Genomic DNA, 20586 nt, shown 5'->3' with positions numbered 1-20586 from the left:
TGTCTAAATTCTACTTTTGTCCACAGCCTACCCCACATGTTTCCCCCTCACCCAGTTTACCTGCAACAACGGGCGCTGCATCAACATAAACTGGCGCTGCGATAATGGTTAGTGTCTGCTCTTTATTCTCTCCTCTTCTTTTCCTGTGTGCCTGTTTACAGTGGCGAATCCTCGCTTCCCTTTGTCACAGTTTGCTGTGCATGTTTTGCCACCAGCCTCATATTGGTTATACACTGTTCTTTTTGTCACCTAGTACGTTTGTGTGTTTTTACCTTTCTCTCCTGTCTTTTGTTGTTCTGTGTTGTTGGTTTTGTTGCTCCGTGTTGTGCCGTTCGCCCACTCTGCTGTCTTCCGTTGGTTCTGTCTTTCAGAAAAGGATTGTGGGGACGGCTCTGATGAGTTGAATTGTCCAAACCCGACCGGTTAGTGCATAGATCAACATGCACCACAACAGCCATGACGCTAGCCTAGATCTAGGACTGGCCAAGCTGGCTCACAAACAGTTAGGGCTGCTTTTCTGCTAAATAAACATGGCCACAAGCTGAGGCCAATACTGCTGCCATTCATTTACTGTAGTCTTCTGCACACAGGTTTAAAGCTAAATTAGATCTGATAAATTGTAAATGCATTATTCAGCCAAATACATGGGAAACTCAAAGTATAGTTGTGTTAACAATGAAATTAATGAAACTCAATTTAATTTGGTATAGATTTAATAAAATGCCAGGTTGAGTAGTAGTAGTAGTTTAACCACAGAATAGATTTTGTTTCCCTGATGACTATGAAATTAACTGCTGTAAAAAGTGCCAAAGGTTATACATTAGATTTCCCTTTTGCAATAGTGTGGGTATAAAAGTGCTTATGATGCTCTGCTGCCAAGCTCAATGTATCAGCGCTCGGTACATTCCCTCATGGTGCATGGTCTGATCTATGCAGTTTCTGTCATTATTTACTCTCTCATCTCTCATATTCTATTTCATATGTATTCCATGGTTTTCACTGTCACTGTGTTAATTGTGAAAAAAAGAAAAGCAATTGCTTTCTGAATATTTATATATATATATATATATATATATTTTTTTTTTTTTCCCTTTGAGGCAGTGGGCGCCTCATAATGTGAGAGAGTGGGTGTTGTTTGACTGTATTTGTTTTTTCAGATAACGACTGTGGGGACAACAGTGATGAGGCAGGCTGTAGTCACTCCTGCTCCAGCGCTCAGTTCAAGTGTAACAGCGGCCGCTGCATCCCAGATTACTGGACCTGTGATGGAGATAATGACTGTGGGGACTACAGCGACGAGACCCACGCAAACTGCACCAATCAGGGTCAGTTTTCTTAACCTCAGGGGGCGTCTCCACTGCAGCAGATTATTGTATATAATTTATAAGAAATCCTTATAAATTAGACCACCATGCTTGCAACTGTGCTTTCCAATTGGCCAAACAATTTCATATCAAAACTACAGTTTGGTCATTTTTCAATATGGCAAGAGGCATGTTCTCCACAAAAGCATGTCTTAATACTACTACGTATTTCTGCGGTCATGTTTTCGGCCCTCACTTGCTCTCAAAGAGTGCTGGACGGATTAGTTTTGCCTTGGTGTTGGCTTCCCGTCCTTGTTCATACAGTACACCTGCAGGAGGATGCTATACCCTGTAACTAAGACAACTGAAAGAACTGTAAAATCTATAAACACACTATCTGGTATAGTTTAATGGTGCATTAAACCAATACCTCATTTCAGTTGCAGTTATTTATCTCGAGTTTCCAATCCACCTTGATTTGCAGAATCTGAACCTGAATAAAATCAGAAAAGAAAAGCAAGGACCTGAAGAACATAGATGCCGTGTTGCTGCAGCCGATGGCACTGACTGCAGTTTATACCAGTTTCTAACACACCCACTAATAATGCATGATAATGGATTTCTCCTGATCCCTACCTGTTTTCATGTGCGCCACTGGGTTCGCTGTGCACACCTGGAAATTAAAATGCCTAAAGCACCTGCACATGATGCACTAAGTTCTTGGTTCAAGAAAACATGGCCCCTAGTCACCAAGAAGAACTTTTAGGAACTAGCCAATATTAAGTATTTATGGAACAAAGCCGTGACAGATGGTTGTTATTATCATTGGTGCATGCTTGCATCTCTGCTAGTACTGTATTAACAATTTAGTTAGTAGATGTAATAGGTCCCTGGTCCGTATTAGTCACACTGGCACCAGTGTAATGGGTGCCACCACTGACACCTAATAACTCTCACTAGTCGTTTAGTGAGTGATATAATAACTTGTTCTTTTTTACATAACAACAACAAGTGATGTGACATACTCAATTATAACTATCTAATCATTATTATGCTTCTGTTAAGAGCAACCTTGAAACAATAACAAAAATGACTCATTGGCAGCTGGTGTTTATGACTAAAAAAACAATGACCCTCTAAAAATGCATACTTGAATCTGTTCACTCTTTCCTGTTGCAAGATTTGTTGCCATCCAGATCTCTAACAGACTGCTCATTAGTTGTTGTTTCCACAGTCTTTTGATGTTGCGCACTGTCTCTGCTCAAGGCTGTGTGTCCTGATTTGATTAATGCAGACAAGGATTGAAGATAATGTAATTTTAGAGTCTTATGATGTCTTTCTCTACACAGCTACGCGTCCCCCTGGAGGTTGTCATACAGATGAGTTTCAGTGTCGAATGGACGGCCTGTGCATCCCCTTGCGTTGGCGCTGTGACGGGGACACTGACTGCATGGACCTGAGCGATGAGAAGAACTGTGAGGGCGTCACACACATGTGCGATCCAGCTGTCAAGTTTGGCTGCAGGGACTCTGGTGAGTAGACCATACTCCAAATTAAGAAGTATGTAAAGTACATAAAGTCAGTTTAAGTAATTATTTTTAAAGTAGCCCTGCCTTCTGTCCATAGCACGCTGTATCAGCAAAGCTTGGGTGTGCGACGGAGACAGTGACTGTGAGGACAACTCAGATGAGGACAACTGTGAGGCGCTGGTGTGTAAGCTCTCTCACCATGTGTGTGCCAACGACTCCACCATCTGCCTGCCTGCAGAGAAACTTTGTGATGGCACTGATGACTGCCCAGATGGCTCTGATGAGAAACTCTGTGGTAAGAGACAACAGCACCCAGGCTGTGTTTCAGTACAGGGAACGTCATAACAGCAAGCAAAACTCTGCATCTTAAATCATGGCTTCAGTGGTTTAACAACAGTTCTGTGTAGCTATCCCTTGTGTCAGTCCACCTCTGATTTTCTGTTTTACAGACTTGTGTTCACTGGACAATGGCGACTGCAGCCATAACTGCACAGTGGCCCCTGGCGAGGGGGTGATCTGTTCCTGTCCACTGGGCATGGAGTTAGGCCTCGACAACAAGACTTGTCAAATCCAGAGCTTCTGTGCCAAACACCTTAAGTGCAGTCAACGCTGCGAACAGGACAAGTTCAGTGTGAAATGTTCCTGTTACGAGGGCTGGGAACTAGAGCCTGACATGGAGAACTGCAAGAGCACAGGTAAGGGACCGAGGAAACAGTACAAGAGGGGAAGACAGTGGGGGTGGAGGGTCAGGGGAAGTCAAAAGACACTGGTGAAGAATTTAAATTTGAACATTTGATTGACGCTAGCTGTACAGTAAGGGAGGAAGCTAGAGAAGTGACTGAGTTTAAGAACTTCAGAATCAAGACGTGTGGTTTGGGTTTGGGATCAAGCAAAGGAGAGGCCGCCCATGCAGGAAACTGTGTGGTTGGAGAAGACGCACCGTGCCAAAATGCGATACTCTGTTGGACAATAGACATAGCACTGGATACAGAAAAGAGGAAGAGCTTTAATGCCATTCACAGAAGTATATGACAGGTTAAGGGTTCACTAAGGAAACATAAAAAGACCTGGGCATTGGTTTCTAGCTTTCATTATTATTTTATCAAAAGAAAGAATCTGAAATATTAAATAATAAAGTGAAGAGCAGATATGCTTTTTGTTATAGTCAGCAAGAGGGCAAGGTGTGAAAAATGGAAACTGCTCAGTCACATTGAATTAGCTTTGAATTTTATTATCCACATAAAGAATATAGTTCTTTCCCTGCAGCAACTAGCCAATGAGGAAACACAAATTTATGATTGTGTTCTTCACTGCCAGGTCTTAGAGACTAGCCACCAGCAACCCGTCATTCATCCTGCTGCCTGTTAGGTACAGATAACTGTCTTATTTACACTGCGTTTTAATTACCAAGGATTAGAGCCACTTTCAACACAGCCCCTCTTTCAGTGGACAAGCCCACGCTGTGGAGCAGAGCTGCTCTGCAGTGTTTTGAGTAACAGTCAACTGTGACCAAGCAAAGGGTGTTAACCCTTTACCATCTGGTTGGTTCTTCTTTTAAAGATGGCCACTGATCTTTCTTGTTCATTTCCACAGATCGTTTCAAACCCTTCATCATTTTCTCAAACCGCCACGAGATCCGCCGTATTGATCTGAATAAAGGAGAGTTCAGTGTGTTGGTACCAGGCCTCAGGAACACCATTGCCCTGGACTTCCATCTCAGCCAGAGCGCCCTTTATTGGACTGATGTGGTGGAGGACAAGATCTATCGTGGGAAGCTGTCTGAGAATGGAGGTGAGCATTTTTAACACAATCACTAAGTTTAAAAGGCTTTTTTTAGGTATCATTTGCTATGTTTGTCTTATGTAGGATTAAATATATAGTACATACAGGTGATTTACGTTTTGGCATAAATTTAAGGTCCACTTACTAGATTTCTTCCGGAGTCTTCAGCCACATCACATGGACTTCATCAGTGGATAGAGATTACATATACATCAGCGTACATCAGTGGATTTTCATTACATTTCCATTTATGATTAAGGCAAGTGGATAAAATGTCATGAGCAAGTTACTGTATTGGGTTTTACTGGATTAGAGAGACTTTAATGAATCATAACATTTTAATCTCTAAATACAGTTTTGCACAGTGGGGAAATATACTGTTGTTCTGTTGAGGTAAACCATTTGCAAGACGGTGTAGTCCCTCATTCGTCCAGGAGTGTTCCATCGTAGAAAAGGTTTCAGTCGTAGTCAAAACAGTTGTAAACAGCAGACACTCAGGAAGACTCTTCCCTGAGGGCAGGGCTTAAGCAATACAGATTAGCTTATATTTCTGAGTTCTCAGACCATTTCCACAATTGAGAATGACTTCCAGTCAGTGTCCAGATGACTACGACTGAAACCTTTTCTACGATAAACCATTTGCACTTATTCAAATTTCAGTGATGACAATTTTATTGTGCCTAAAATGTTTGTGACACTGGCCAGCAGGCAAGAATATCAGCAGTAAAACATGTGAAATCGCAGCATGTAAAGCTACACTGTTGGTGCTGTTACTGTGGCTTCTCGTGAGCAGAAAATCAGATGTGGTTTCATAAAGGCCAGACCAGTCAATCATGACCAGTGTGCGTGGCAAATAAGGCCCTATCATCACTGCAGCAGTAATAATGAGCAACTCATGTGTACAAGTCATGTCGCATTTACACGTGTGTACGTGTATTTGTCTGTGCACGTGGTTGTTGTGTGCCACGTTTGCTAGGTACAGCCAATAGGCTACATACAGTGAGTGTGTGTTTTCATTGCTCCAGACACAATAATGACTCATCTCAAATAATTAAACGTGTCCCCTCTGATTAGCCACCCAATGGAAAATGAAAGGGATAGAAAAGGGCTGGAAAATGTGTCTCTTTAGCCCTGCAAGACACCACATATTTAGTTTTTTCCATTCTGTAATTGTTGTATCACAGCCCCTGCTGAGCCACTACTGTCTTTATTTATGTTTTCATTTTTGCTACTGACATGTGTTTTTCCCACACAGAGCATCTAACCATTTGATTAAAGGAATTACAGTTGATGTGATGCAATGTTAGCTCTGAATCCAAATAGCTTGATCACATTTACACAATTTGTAAATACTGAAGCGAAGCGGATCAGTGCTTCGGGTTACAGTACAATCTGAAATGTTACCATCAGCAAATCCCAGCCTTCGAAGCCTTTATTCGTACATACTGAAATACTGTGTGAATTTATTAAGAAACTTAAGCGCCCTGGAGGAATGTTTATTTTATTGAATAGTAAGGTGAAATACGATTAGATCAGATTTCTCTAGCAGTTTTAAACAAAGATGGATGATACAAAACATTTTAGCACTGATAGTTAGATTTTACAAACAAACCAAAGTAATGACATTCAGTTCTGATTCTGATTCAAATTGTCGAGGATGAAAACACAACAAAGTTTAAATGTTATTTCCATTGTAGTCCTCATTAGAAAAGGGAAAGGGTAAGATATATATCTTCAAGTCAGGTAAGACAGTTTAAAAGACAAGACAAGAAGTCATTTTTCCTGTCCTGTTCTTTTTATCTGCCCTCATAGCTTTAACCAGCTTCGATGTGGTAATCCAGTATGGGCTGGCTACCCCTGAGGGCTTGGCAGTGGACTGGATAGCAGGAAACATTTACTGGGTGGAAAGCAACCTGGATCAGATAGAGGTGGCCAAGTTGGATGGCACCATGAGGACCACGCTATTGGCTGGGGAGGTGGAGCACCCTCGAGCTATTGCCCTGGATCCTCGGGATGGGTAACTTCTACACTGCTTACTGTACCTCCTGCTGATATCAACCAAAACACATTTACAACAAATTATGATGGTATTTAAAGAGTAAATGTTTTGGTGGGTGTGGCTTGACACACTGATCCTGAACATGTTGTCCCGTAATGTTTTAATAACTGCATGTCCATGTTGTGGCATGATGTTGCAGGATCCTCTTCTGGACAGACTGGGATGCCAGCTTGCCTAGGATTGAAGCTGCATCCATGAGTGGAGAAGGCAGGAAGACAATCCATAAGGAAACTGGCAATGGAGGCTGGCCAAATGGACTCACTGTGGATTATCTAGAGCGCCGCATCCTCTGGATCGATGCCAGGTCAAACAAAGGACTCAGACTTGAATACACTTACACAAACACCTTTATTGGATGCACATACAGTATCTTTCAGTCATGCCCCGAAATTAATTGAAAAATGTGCGCTATATGCAGGTCTGATGCCATTTATTCAGCCAAGTATGATGGTTCTGGGCTGATCGAGGTTCTGAGGGGACATGAGTATCTGTCACATCCCTTTGCCGTCACTATGTACGGCGGAGAGGTTTACTGGACGGACTGGAGGACCAACACGTTGGCCAAGGCAAACAAGTGGACAGGAAGCAACGTTACTGTGGTCCAGAGGACCAACACACAACCTTTTGACCTTCAGGTCTACCATCCATCCAGACAGCCGCAGGGTGAGAATCACACACATGAACATGCACATACTGTCGAACTGCAGTTTATTAATTTTGGCTCAGAAAAGCTTGACAATATAGCTACAGAAGCATCTACTTCGTTCCTTTTACAACTAGTGTATTCATTATGAGAGTGACAGCTCTTCTGAACCTTGCGAAAAACATGCTGATTTATGAGATGCTTAAGTATTCATTCTGAATTATTTTTCCATATTTACTTCTCCCTAGCTCCTAACCCATGTGCAGCTAAAGATGGCAAGGAGCCCTGTTCTCATCTATGTCTCATCAACTACAATCAGACATTCTCGTGTGCCTGCCCTCACCTCATGAAGCTGGGTCCTGACAAACGCACTTGCTACGGTAAGCATAAACACACGTACTTAAATGCAATTACTGTAGAAAACATACTGTTTGATTCCCCTTTGAGCTAGCAGACAATTTTCTCCTCTGCTTGTCCTGGCAAAATTGTCGTTGAATGCCACAGTGTAATCCTTGCAGCATCGTTTATTTCCATTTGTGTGTTTGCGTGTGAGTGAGAGAGAGGTAAAGAGAGACTTTTTTTTCTGGACTTTTTTTCTCTTTGAGGTGCTATTACTGTGACAGCTTTGGAGCGCATTGAAGTGTCTGTCCGTGAAAAGTGAGAGCGGGCCTGTTTATTCAGTGTGTGAGTTTAGTATTCAGGGCAGCACTTTCTATTATCTTCAGGGGTAATGGAATGGAGAGCCCCATTCTGTCTGATGCAGGCATCAGCCACAACCCTCCACATCCACCACCTAGTCTGGCCTGGCCGATACAGCCTGACACTGTCATTACCCTCCCCCTCTCTCTGTTTTTTTCCCTCTCTTTCTGTCTATCACTTAAGCTGCACACAGTTAAATGATGATAGGACTGTTGAGACCAATGCAGTTGTAATGTATCTGCACTGATTGAATTCACTCTTGCTGTCACGGTGAGCTATTGAGTTAGCCAGCTAGACACAATCATTAGAGTCAAAGATGCAATTGGATTAACTGTTTGTTCAAGTGGCTGGAATAATGCGCAGATGCACCCATCCATGCTGGAACCACCTATCCCCACAACTCTGGCATTAGTGTGCACTCATACATTTGACTTTTGACTTGAAGCTGCATTTAACTCCTGATTACTCTCATTGAACGCTGAAGCTTTTGAGAATTACTAAAGGATGCATATCAACATGTTCCCTACGCTGCAGAGTCTCGTCAGTTCCTGCTGTATGCTCGCCAGATCGAGATCAGAGGAGTGGACATCGAAAACCCCTACTACAACTACATCATCTCCTTTACTGTGCCTGACATCGACAATGTGACTGTGGTGGACTATGATGCTCTGGAGCACCGTATCTACTGGTCAGACGTCCGCACCCAGACCATCAAGAGAGCTTTCATCAATGGCACTGGTGTTGAGACTGTGGTCTCTGCTGGTAAGGTGGAGGCAACACAATAGAATACATACTTAAGGCTTATTGTTTTCAGTTTTTACAGATTTTTCTGAAAAAGGAACAGATCTGTAGACTGGTTTAAACAGCTTTCACTTGGATATTATGTCCATATGCTTTTAAACGTTGGGTTTCCTACTCTAAGAAGACATTGTTCATTGCAGTCTGCAGTAAACAATGTCCTCTTGTGGTGAGGTCACTACAGAATATGCTCCTGATAACGGTGAAGGGAAAAGAAGAAATACAACTGATTTCAACTGATTATCCCTCACATGTATAAAACAATAAAGGGATCATTTATCCATTTTCAGATTCTCATTTTCATATCAGATTTTCACCCAAGTTTTGCATTTTATTGATTTTTTTAAATAGATTTTTCAGTTTTTTGAAATTCAAAAGAAGCCATGATAAATTCCCAGATTTATTTGGAAAAAAGTATCCCTTAATATACTGTACTGTGGTACACATTTTCCCATATTTTTGTTGTGTTTATGGTAGCTTGTTTTGCAAAGACTCATACACTGTAACTGTCTGTTCACTAAACCACTCCTCCGAACACCACTTATCCAATCATAGCTTAGCAACTGTAACTAGGCATTTGCCAAAGCGGTCTGCATGAAGCCCTAGTAATAACAATACTGTGCACCCAAAGAGTTTTGAAGGCAGTATCTTTTTTCCTGGGACATGTAGCTCTAGCCTCAGTCTTTTACATGGTTCTCGATTTCAAACGAGTTTCCAGGAAACTGCGTCAGCTGTGTTTTTAATCAACTCAAAGAGTTAGCGTTAATTAGCTAGCTAACTACAGCTGGTAAAATCTGTTAGTGACAGTTACCACTTCAGCCGACATAATCAATGGCTAGATAGAAACGAGAAACCTGCCTTGACTACTACTGCTGTGTGGAATCGCTGTTTCAAAAAATACTTTTGAGTGGTAAATCTACCACAGTTATTATTGTAAATGGACTCACTAGATTGGAAAACTTGACAGGCGTAACTCCCCCTTAGCGAAGGGTCAATTGCAATGTCTTTTGTTGCTGTTCTTTCTGAATTAGATAATGATGTAAATGATTTTTTGTTCTTCAACAGCATGACTGAGAAGGCTGATTAATAGCTCTGTGTTTATCTTTCTTCAGATCTGCCCAATGCTCACGGCCTGGCAGTGGACTGGGTGTCCAGAAACCTGTTCTGGACTAGTTATGATGCCAATAAGAAACAGATTAATGTTGCCAGACTGGACGGCTCCTTCAAAAATGCTGTCATCCAGGGCCTGGACAAACCACACTGTCTAGTGCTGCATCCAATACTGGGGTTAGTCATCCACACACACAGACACACATACACACACACACAGACACATAAAGCTCACTTAGTCAAAATGAAGCTTTCAGAAATTGCTCTCAGACGCCCTCTTGATTTCACCTTTAACCTACAACACGTACACACAGAAGTGCACACACACAGTCATACACACTCAGGCAATGTCTGTCTGTCAGGCCCCCCTCTGTTTGCAGTCAGCATTGACAGGCAGAGTAGTTTGGTATAGATGGTCGCTGGCCTCTGACTGTTTCTTCACTCAGGAAGTGGTTCCAATTTTTCTCCCCTCATGTCATCTTTCTCCTTCTGTTGCTCTCTTTCTCTGTCTTGCTCCATTTCTATTTTGAAACACAACTTCTGCGCTCAGATAGACTATCTATGAATTATTAATAGCCAGTGTCTCTGTCGCTTTCTTTCACTATTTCTGTTCCAGTGTTTATCTTACATCCTGTCCCCTCCTGCCTTGTTTAGCAAATGTCCATTTTTCCCTCCTGTCTTCCCTCTTGAAACCTCATCCCCCTTCCGCCCCCCAAACAGGACCTGGCCTCTCTTACCAGCAGAGCAGAGACATACCATCTGTTTTTATATATTTCGTTTTGTCCTGCAGAAATATGTGTTTTTTTCAGTATTTGAAGTGGATGAAGAAAGGATATTTTCTTAAGAAATGTCTCTGCCTCCTTGTGTTTTTTTGTGTACTCCCTCCTCTCTTTCAAAGACTTAGCCTACTTAAGTGGAGGAATGTTTCCGATCTGAGCATTGTTGGCATGGGGGAAAATGAGAAGCAGATGCTGGATCCATATGCTGGGGCTGTCTCCTGTTTCTGCCACACAAACACTGCCCAGAATACGTCCAGGAGTGGGTGGGGGCAAAGAGAGTCGGGGAGGGACAAACTCAAACTTGCATGTATATGTATGTGTGCGCAAAAATATGAGAATGTGGGTGTTTAAATGCTTCAGAATCTTTATTTAAAGGTATGTTAACAAACAAATGAAGGGCATAGTGGATGTGGTGGATTTGACAGGAAGTGGGTGATGGGGACAGAGGATAGATACCCTTTAAACATAGACTACACGCAGTGACACACAGTCACATTGTCCTGTATACTCCTACTGTGTGTGGGTGTTCAGTGAGGACTTTGACCAGTTTGAGGAGCAAGGAAGTTGAAGGCAAAGGAAAGGTGTTTGAGTGGTATGTGAGTGTATGTGGTGTGGGAGAGTGAGGGTGTCAGTGATGGGTTTGCCAGCTCAGCTATATTTCTGCTTCATCCAACTTCATCAGCTTCTGTTGAACTTGATTGGGCCTTAAATTAAAAACGACATTCCTATTAAAGTCACATACGGTTTGGTATGATATACAGACCAGATGTTCCACAGATTCTGCAGTATTTTGTTGTTACTATACAAGCAATGGAGCAAGTGGCTGAATGTACCTGATTGGTCCACTGACTCCAGCCAAACTATAAATTAGCTGAAAGTACGATTGTGATATTGCTGAAATAGGATTCGGTTGTGGAGATGGGACCTTTGCAAAGGAGCCAAATCAAAGAGTAGGCTCTTTTAAGTGTATTGTGGCTATTCATATTTTGCATTAGCCCTGTTGATTTTATTATTTGGGATGTAATGGAGGGTAAACGCACATAAACTCAGTTTACCCCCCTTTTTCAAATGTAACAGGGTTTACTCACCTTTTTATGAGTTTAACATTACCTAACACTGGACAATTTAGCCAGCGGACATTTATAGTTTACTCACCTTTTATTTTACTATTAATAAATACTATTACTATTACTATTTTTCATTACTACATTCCCTCTGTGATTTTGTACAGTTACTGTTAATATCTCAGGTTAATTTGCTGCCCCGCTCTCTCCCTCGCCCCACACAACAGTAGACTAGCCTAAAATAGTGTTTTCCAAACCTGTATTAGAGCATGCACCCCCTGTCCAGCATGTTTTCCATCCAACCCTGCTTCACCACAACTGGCTCAACTGTAAGATTGAGTAGGACCTTGATTTTTGATTATTTAATGTTTTGGAAATTATCCTCTATTGTTACCATAAGTCAGGTTAGATAGTGTAGAAATGCAGGAAATTTGTTTGAAATGACTTCTTTTTTTTTCTGTGGGAGGACCCCCCGCCAATTATGTATCTTTCCAAGTTTGCTCCCCCCATTTTAAAACATAACCAAGCGCCTATGACTATTACTATTGGTACTAATTTATTTATCCAGGCAGTCTCATTGAGATCAAGATCACTTTTTCAAAGAGAGAAAACATTTAGTATGATCTAACATACAACCACAAAACCAGCATACAAACGATGGCCACAGGAAAACAAAAAAAAAGGCAGACTAACAATAATAATTATACAGTAAAGTACAACAGTTACAAGAGTGATAAAAACATCACATGATAAAGCTTTAAAATCTCTCGGGGGAATGAAAGAATGTAGCTCAAGAGCTGTTTGCAATTCATTCAATTTAAAAGGTGCATAGTACCCGAATCCAGTCCTACCAAGATTAGTGTGTACATATGGGATACCTAAGGTTATGACGTTAATGGAATGTGTGCTGTAGTTTTAAGATTTATTTGAGAGAAGAAATGTGAGGTGGACAGGCTTCATTGCAACAGGAAGTTCAGGATGGCAAATTGATTCCTTCAAATCATGAGTTTATTATACCTTTTTGTCAATAAGAAAGCCTGTCCAATTTTGCCATACACTGAGCAATGTGGTTTGTGTTGTGAGCCTATTGACTAAGTTTGGTCAACAAGGCAAATTATGATGTGCTGAAAATAAATCAAAGTTCTCCTTCCTCCTGCCGAGGCGTACTGTGGCTTTGCTGATTCTCTCTGCCTGCCTCCTTCAGGAAACTCTACTGGACAGATGGGGACAGCATCAACATGGCCAACACAGACGGCAGCAACCGCAGTGTCCTTTTCACCAACCAGAAAGGCCCTGTCGGTGAGTGACATACTGTACTGTACCTCCTTGTGTGACTGCATGAGAGACAGTGCACCCTAGTGACAGGGCAGGTCATTACACATAATCTCTTTTGTTTTCCAGGTCTCTCCATTGACTTTGACACTGAGCAGCTGTACTGGATCAGCTCAGGAAACAGCACCATCAACCGCTGTAAACTGGATGGCTCTGGACTGGAAGTGCTTGAGGGGGTAAAGGGCAAGCTGACCAAGGCTACTGCTCTGGCCATCATGGGTAGGTCTACAGAAATGTTAATTTTAGCCAGTGATGTACTGTATGTAGAGAGAGTTCAGCCATGACATATGATAACTTCTTCCAGTGTCAGGTCTGGTTCTAACAGAGAGTGCTGAGCATCCTGTTGTGTGTTGTATCCTTTAGGAGAGAAGTTGTGGTGGGCGGACCAAGGAACTGACCAGATAGGAACCTGTGACAAGAAGGACGGTGGCAGCTGGAAAGTCCTGAGGAACAGCACGTCCCCCATGATGCACATGAAAATCTACAATGAAACTGTGCAGAAAGGTGCCGGGCTGGCTGCCAAACGCCAACTTTTTCTGAGCAACATTTGTTTAGGTTAAATTACTTGGCAAAAAATAAAAAAATAAAGGGAGGAAAATATGTCGTTCAAGGTCTGTTTTGCTTGCTGCATGTAGCCTGTTTATCTATGCCAAAGCACATCTGTTTATTTCTCTGTAACTCCTCTTTGATTTGTTTTGTGTATTTGTTCTCGTGCGTTTGTGTTCCCAGGCACCAATCTCTGCAGTAATAACAATGGAGACTGTTCCCAGCTGTGTCTCCCCACCTCCCCGACCACCAGAGCCTGCATGTGCACTGCAGGATACAGCCTGCGCACAGGGCAACAGTCTTGTGAGGGTACGACGCATTCATACACATAATGCATTCTTGATTTAGTCACATTTGGATTCAGGAATTGATGAAAATTATTAATGTGTGATGCAACAAAGGCTCAAAACAGGGAATTTTATTTGTTTGCTGTAGGTGTTGGCTCTTTCCTGCTGTACTCTGTGCATGAAGGCATACGTGGTATTCCTTTGGACCCAGCAGACAAGTCTGATGCCCTGGTACCAGTGTCAGGCACATCCCTGGCTGTGGGCATAGATTTCCATGCTGGTAAGTCTTTTTACAACATAGGTTTTTTCTCAAATGCTAGATAAGGAAGATTTACCCCAGCATGAAGGTATTCTGTCTCTTTGATGTAGCCAAAATAGCTTAGTTTACCACTGCATTTAGTATGTGTTACTGTATCAGGATATAGGAAAGTTCTGTTCAGTCCAACTCTAATACATTTCACTCGTTTTCACAGACAATGACACGATCTACTGGGTGGACATGGGCCTGAGCACCATTAGCAGGGCCAAGAGAGACCAGACCTGGAGAGAGGACGTGGTCACCAATGGCATCGGCAGGGTGGAGGGCATCGCTGTCGACTGGATAGCAGGTAAGAGACACCTCAGTCATGTAAAAAAAAAAAAATAGTGTACATTCAATTCAATTCAAATTGTATTTGTATAGCACCATCTCATACATAAGCAGTTCAAAGTGCTTTACATAAAAGCAAAATAAAACAGCAAAAAAAGGATATTGAATTATACTCTGTAAAACAACAGGTACCCAGTGAAGGTTTCGGAGGACTGGAGTTATGTGATTTTTTTGTCCTGGTTACTACTCAATACAGTAGTAGGCCTACAAGACCAACATTGTGGAATTCAAACGGCATCAATCATGCACACTGATAAACTTTGTTTAATTTTTTCTGACAGTATATTTATCATCCTTGCACAGACTGTCACTGTCTGTTACCACACAGTAGGAAAGAAGCATCCCCACAGTAGGGGAACCTATTGTCCAAACTGAGAAAACAGAAAAAGAATATATTTCTGTCAATTAATGTCATGTTTAAGTGCCAAAAAGGAGGTCAGACTGGGTAAATATCTGCATAACTATACATTCAGCACATGCTCAGGATCTGCCAGAGCATCATTGTTTCTCCTCTGTCCTCTACAGGAAACATCTACTGGACGGACCAAGGCTTTGATGTGATTGAAGTGGCCAGACTGAATGGCTCCTTCCGCTATGTGGTGATCTCCCAGGGCTTAGACAAGCCTCGTGCCATCACTGTCCACCCTGAGAAAGGGTGAGAGGAAATAACTCAGCTCCAATTACTACTGTAGCTGTCTTTAGCTTCTGTTCCTGTAATTTCTCTCATTACTGATTACTGAGGAAGTTATCCCTGTGTTTGTGTGTGTGTGTGTGTGTGTGTAGCTACCTGTTCTGGACAGAGTGGGGCCAGTACCCCCGTATTGAACGGTCTCGTCTGGATGGCTCTCAGAGGGCTGTCCTGGTCAATGCCAGTATCAGCTGGCCCAATGGTATCTCTGTTGACTATGAGGTGCAGTATAACAGACCATTCTTGTATTTATATCACTATGCTACAGTGCAGACAGCAGACATTGCATCACAACATTATCTCAACGATTACTGTCTGTGTGCGTGTAGGAGAGTCTGCTGTACTGGTGTGATGCCAGGACGGACAAGATTGAACGCATCAACCTGGAGACTGGAGAGAACAGGGAAGTGGTGCTGGCCAACAACAATATGGACATGTTCTCTGTGTCTGTGTTTGAGAGCTACATCTACTGGAGTGACAGGTTAGATATACCCCCCTCAGTCTTACTTGTCCTCACTTTTGCTTTATTTATAAGTGATATTCGCCCACAGTTGTAATACTTTTTCCTCATCCGCAAGCTTCAGACTGTGTTTAATTATTTTTTTGTGTGTCTGCTTTGAACCAGGACACATGCTAATGGCTCCATAAAGAGAGGCAGCAAGGACAACGCCACAGACTCTGTGTCTCTGAGGACTGGTATTGGGGTGCAGCTCAAAGACATCAAGGTTTTCAACAGGGCCAGGCAGCAAGGTAAGCACCGGGTATTTAGTTTTATTTTAAAACTGTAAAATGTTTGCTTTACATGAGAAAGATGAGCATTGTTCAAGGCATTAGCATTTCTATGAAATTAGTAGTTAATTAAATACTTCATAAATAACTAATAACACATTTTCTATCCTGTTATAGTGCATTTTTTCTCAGAATGCACTATAACTATAAATTTTAAAATCTTTTAAAATTTGAGAAATGTAATTGTAGTTGATTATTTCATGGATTTCATGTCTGTGTACAGGAACAAATGTGTGCAAAGACAACAATGGCGGGTGCCAGCAGCTTTGCCTTTACCGTGGCAACGGACAGCGTACATGTGCCTGTGCCCATGGCATGCTGGCTGAAGACGGCAGCAGCTGCCGTGACTATGATGGCTACCTGCTCTACTCAGAGCGCACCATACTAAAGAGTGTCCACCTATCAGACGAAAACAACCTGAATGCACCCATTAAACCATTCGAGGACCCCGAGCACATGAAGAATGTCATTGCACTCACTTTTGATTACAGAGGAGGTGGAGGAAAGGGAGCAAACCGTATCTTCTTCAGTGACATCCACTTTGGCAACATCCAGCGAATCAGTGATGACGGATCTGACCGCAAGACTGTGGTAGAGAGTGAGTATTCCCACATCTTAAGTTTGTGACCCCCCCCCAGTTTATCTACAGTGTATTTCCCCTCCCATAGTTGATATTGGGCTTGTCATTAGTCAAGAATGATTTTTGGTCACAACACTTTTTTGTGAATAACAAAGAACCTTAGTTGAAAACATCAGACCTCCCAGTGAGAAATCTTGGAGAAGAAAACAGCTGGAGTTCCCCAAAACACTCCCACTGATCTAAACACAACCAGGAAGAGTTTATTCTGAAGGTGTAGCCAAACTAGAAACAAAAGCAAAGACCTTTTTTATCTGTGCTTTGAAAGGAGAGTCTATACTAACATAAACAGGCCTACAGATAGACATGCATTCACCTTATCTCAGCACAGCAAAACACAGGTTCACCTTTAATGTTTTACCAAAGTGCCTTTACTTCAAAATGTTTTACAAGGAATGCATGATTCAGTATTGTTTGTCCTACTGTCCCTGTAGACCGGCACCTCCCAGGGCTAATGGTTTGATCTTCTTGTACAATATCCAGACTACCAGTGAATGTTGTTAAGAGGCAAAGATGTTGAATGAATGTTGTCCGCTGTTATGAGTGCTGTTGTTTTGCCTTGTTAAGTAGACTTTCCCCGTGAGGTTGCAATTTTTTCATATTCTCTTTCAGCAAAGCAACTCAGCTTGTAATTGTTTTATTCCCAGTAGTTGCTCAGTGTTTGTGTGTCAGGTTTTCAGTTTTATCAAGGTAGTTGTTGATATTAATACTGTCAGGCAGCAGCCATGGCCACAGCCCCACTGGCTCTTTGCCCTCCCCCTTTGAACAGCCTCAGTAGGTCTTGTCTGAACTTTTGGGACATCAGTACATAGAGGATGGGGTTCATCACTGTAGAGGAGATCGCCATGAGGCGTGCAAACACGCTGAAGGGGCTGTTACGTGGTGAGGCCCCAGTGGCCCCAGACCTTTTTTCCACCAGTAAGGCCAGCATCAGGGCATAGGATGGCAGCCAGCACAGGGTAAAAGCCAGCACCAGCATGGCCGACGTCTGAGTCACTTTGCTCTGGTAGCGCTCTACTTGGGGGGCCCTGCTGGCATGCTGACTCTCCCACAGGAAAATGTAAATTCTGCTGTACGCCACTGCAATGGTGATCAGTGGAAGCAAGAAGGCCACTAGGAAGTGAAACAATCCATAGATCAGCTGGTCTTGGTAGTACAGGAAAGCAAAGCAAGTGAGGCCATCAGGGTTCACAAAGCGAAAAACCAGCTGGGGAGCAGCCAGGCAGCAGGCCGGGACCCAGAGGAGCGCAGCAGCTATAGACACCCGGCGAGGGGAGAGGAGGCTGTAGGCTCTGGCAGGCTGCACCACAGTCAGATAGCGAGACACAGCCAGTGTGGCCAGTGTGAAGATGCTGGCCGAGGAACAGGCAGATCCCAAGAAGCCCACCAGGCGACACATGAAGTCCCCAAACGGCCATTGCTGCACGGCTATGGCAACAGTGTGGAAGGGAAGCATGGAGAGCAAAAGCAGGTCTGCAGCGCTCAGAGCCAGCAGGAGGACGTCTGTTCCTGTGCCAGTCATGGAGCTTTGAGAAGACTGTCCAATACGTCCCACCCCCCTTCTCCGCCTCCGACACAGGATCACCATCACCATTGTGTGCCCGCCAACTCCCAGCACCAGAATCAATACATCTAATATCGGGACTAGGACCTGCTCCACGCTGCCCAGCCCAGTGTCACTGCTGTTCCCCAGCAGATCCTCTGAACCTGTAGAGTTCCACTGCATCATCCTGTCTTCAGTTATGGAGATGTCTTCCAGTCATACTGATACTGTTAAAACACAGTTTGGTTGGGTCAAATATGCTCAAGCTGGTCATAAAACTACTGATAATACATGTGGGAATGATTACTCATACTGTGAGTCAATAGTAATACTCAGAAATAACATTACACAGATTTCCAATCATTTCCCTGAGGTTGATTGTAAAATTTACCAATAAAAAGGATTGACGATGGATGTTAAATACATGAATAAATACATATACACACATTACACATGACACTGCCTCCTAAAATTGTCCTTTAAAACACATCTAGCCAATGTCTATTTTAATAGTTGAGTTCAAGCTGCTTGTGTTGTATGTGAATCAAGTAATTCCAGTCCTCATAATCAGCCCCACTTCTGAGTGGCTGGAGGCGCTGAAGTGAGTGAAATAACATCAGACCCCTCCATTGAAGTCAAGACACTCCTGATTTCTTAGCTGCTGGGGTTTTCATCCCTTCCCCCTGGACTTTTGTTAAGAGCACCCAAGTGCTAAATGCCCTAGATTGTGTGATTTCCTGTCACCTCAGAGCAGGCGGCTACTCCATGTGACATCTCAATCAGGCCCCGTACTCAGCGATCCACAATCAGCCGTACTCCTGCCTCCGAGGAACGAATCTCCTGAGAAACAGAATTCTAGCAGAGGAGGAAACGAGAGGCGAATAGCTCGACAGTAAGAGAGGATGAAACCGAGTAAACGGCAGGTGAACTCTGGACTGATTATCATAGAGCAGGCGAGAGATGGGCTGGCCTGCTCTCTGTGGGAGGGCCCACTGAGGCCAAACATAGTTTTTCCCACGGTCCAGTGTTTCTGTTCCTTTTCTGAAAGGATCTGTACATTTTCTAGAATTGTTGTCCCTGCACACACATATACAGAACATACACAGATATGGTAAATACACAGAGAAAGAAAGAGTGAAATAGTGTTTGCCTTCAGAAATCAGGGTAATTATTGACTGCTGGTCTGATAGCTAGCACTGAACTGCTATCACTGCAGTAAAAAACTATCATTGTATAACCGGCTGAGCTCAAGAGCTATAAATTCAGCTCATCTTTATTATCGTAAACAACAAGCGAAATGTACAGAAACCCAGATAGGCTTAGGTCAACAATGTGAAGATAAACAGAGCTGAAAAGCAGGAATTTGAGTAGAGAGTGCAGCAGGCTAGAGATTTACAATTCATTAACAGCACCAAAGAAAGTGGAAATAGGGGTGAATGGATTTCATGTTTGTCCTCATTGATTTTTAGGGCATTGATTTATGAGTACGAGAAGCAGAGGGGAGCTGTTTTGTGTTGCATGCCTTTGCTCGGCTCTCCAGTTGCTTTGCTTCATTCACAGTCTCCTAGCATGAGCCAGACAAATGTTGATTCGTGTCCGCGGCGTTGCACTGGAGATGTTGAGGTGTAGTGTTAAGTGTCCCACCTGGTGGTGAAACTCACTGATCCTCTGGCCTGAGCTGTGATAGAGTGAGATCATATCCAGCCCTGGAAAAGGCCGCTGTAGTTATTAGACCCTCACTGTTCCATTGCAGTAACAGTAACAAGAAGGCAACTATTCCACCAATTATTTGGCATTGGAGTGATCTGATGCATGGCTGTTTTCAAATTTACTCTTGCTGAAGTTCACGTGTGTGTGTGTGTGTGTGTGTGTGTGTGTGTGTGTGTGTGTGTGTGTGTGTGTGTGTGTGTGTGTGTGTGTGTGTGTGTGTGTGTGTGTGTGTGTGTGTGTGTGTGTGCATGTATTGTTTCTCACAAGCAGAGCAGCTGTTCTCTATCTGCCACTACAGAACTTTGTGTTCCTCCATCTTGGCTGACTCTCGTCTGTCCTCTGGCCTCTGTGCAGGCGAGGAGCTCACAACCTCTTACTCATTTCAAGGCTGTGGAGCAGAAAAAATGACTTTTTACTCCTCATGTGTTGATGAGGTAGTGCAATGGAAAGTAATACGCTAGCCGGCAACTGTTATTGTGACCTTTTTAGTGAGCTATTTGTTGGATAAAAGCCTTGAATCACACTGTGTTCTTGGTCATTAATACCAAGCTGTCATGTCCATAGCCCTGACTCTGTGCTGCCACACCGCAGTCTGCCAGCACTGAGTTGCTGACAGACAGTCCACACTTGGCCTTTTA

At 43.0% G+C, this 20586-nt stretch overlaps 2 protein-coding genes across 4 annotated transcripts in view; one reads left to right on the top strand and one right to left on the bottom strand.

Moving 5' to 3' along the window:
• Positions 1–20586, top strand: part of LOC122888184 (low-density lipoprotein receptor-related protein 1-like) — a 94710-nt gene that overhangs the window by 55562 nt on the left and 18562 nt on the right. For all 3 annotated transcript variants that reach the window (XM_044222265.1, XM_044222275.1, XM_044222255.1), the window contains exons 19-41: positions 27–107; positions 1158–1325; positions 2654–2836; positions 2931–3128; positions 3283–3528; positions 4427–4624; positions 6428–6632; positions 6814–6978; positions 7093–7337; positions 7566–7697; positions 8551–8778; positions 9927–10101; positions 12972–13066; positions 13169–13318; positions 13463–13603; positions 13829–13954; positions 14081–14212; positions 14406–14540; positions 15107–15236; positions 15365–15491; positions 15599–15750; positions 15895–16019; positions 16282–16656. In XM_044222265.1, the coding sequence (XP_044078200.1) occupies positions 27–107; positions 1158–1325; positions 2654–2836; positions 2931–3128; positions 3283–3528; positions 4427–4624; positions 6428–6632; positions 6814–6978; positions 7093–7337; positions 7566–7697; positions 8551–8778; positions 9927–10101; positions 12972–13066; positions 13169–13318; positions 13463–13603; positions 13829–13954; positions 14081–14212; positions 14406–14540; positions 15107–15236; positions 15365–15491; positions 15599–15750; positions 15895–16019; positions 16282–16656 (3912 nt within the window). The remainder of the gene's footprint in view (positions 1–26; positions 108–1157; positions 1326–2653; positions 2837–2930; positions 3129–3282; positions 3529–4426; positions 4625–6427; positions 6633–6813; positions 6979–7092; positions 7338–7565; positions 7698–8550; positions 8779–9926; positions 10102–12971; positions 13067–13168; positions 13319–13462; positions 13604–13828; positions 13955–14080; positions 14213–14405; positions 14541–15106; positions 15237–15364; positions 15492–15598; positions 15751–15894; positions 16020–16281; positions 16657–20586) is intronic.
• Positions 16705–20098, bottom strand: LOC122888204 (delta-type opioid receptor). Its single transcript, XM_044222302.1, has 2 exons — positions 18983–20098; positions 16705–18465 (listed from the first exon to the last, which is right to left on the bottom strand). The coding sequence occupies exon 2, from the start codon at positions 18422–18424 to the stop codon at positions 17408–17410; it is 1017 nt and encodes a 338-aa protein (XP_044078237.1). The 5' UTR covers positions 18425–18465; positions 18983–20098; the 3' UTR covers positions 16705–17407.

The sequence above is a fragment of the Siniperca chuatsi genome, linkage group LG2, assembly GCF_020085105.1.
Source record: "Siniperca chuatsi isolate FFG_IHB_CAS linkage group LG2, ASM2008510v1, whole genome shotgun sequence".
NCBI classification, from domain to species: domain Eukaryota; kingdom Metazoa; phylum Chordata; class Actinopteri; order Centrarchiformes; family Sinipercidae; genus Siniperca; species Siniperca chuatsi.
This window is presented reverse-complemented; position numbering and strand designations above follow the sequence as displayed.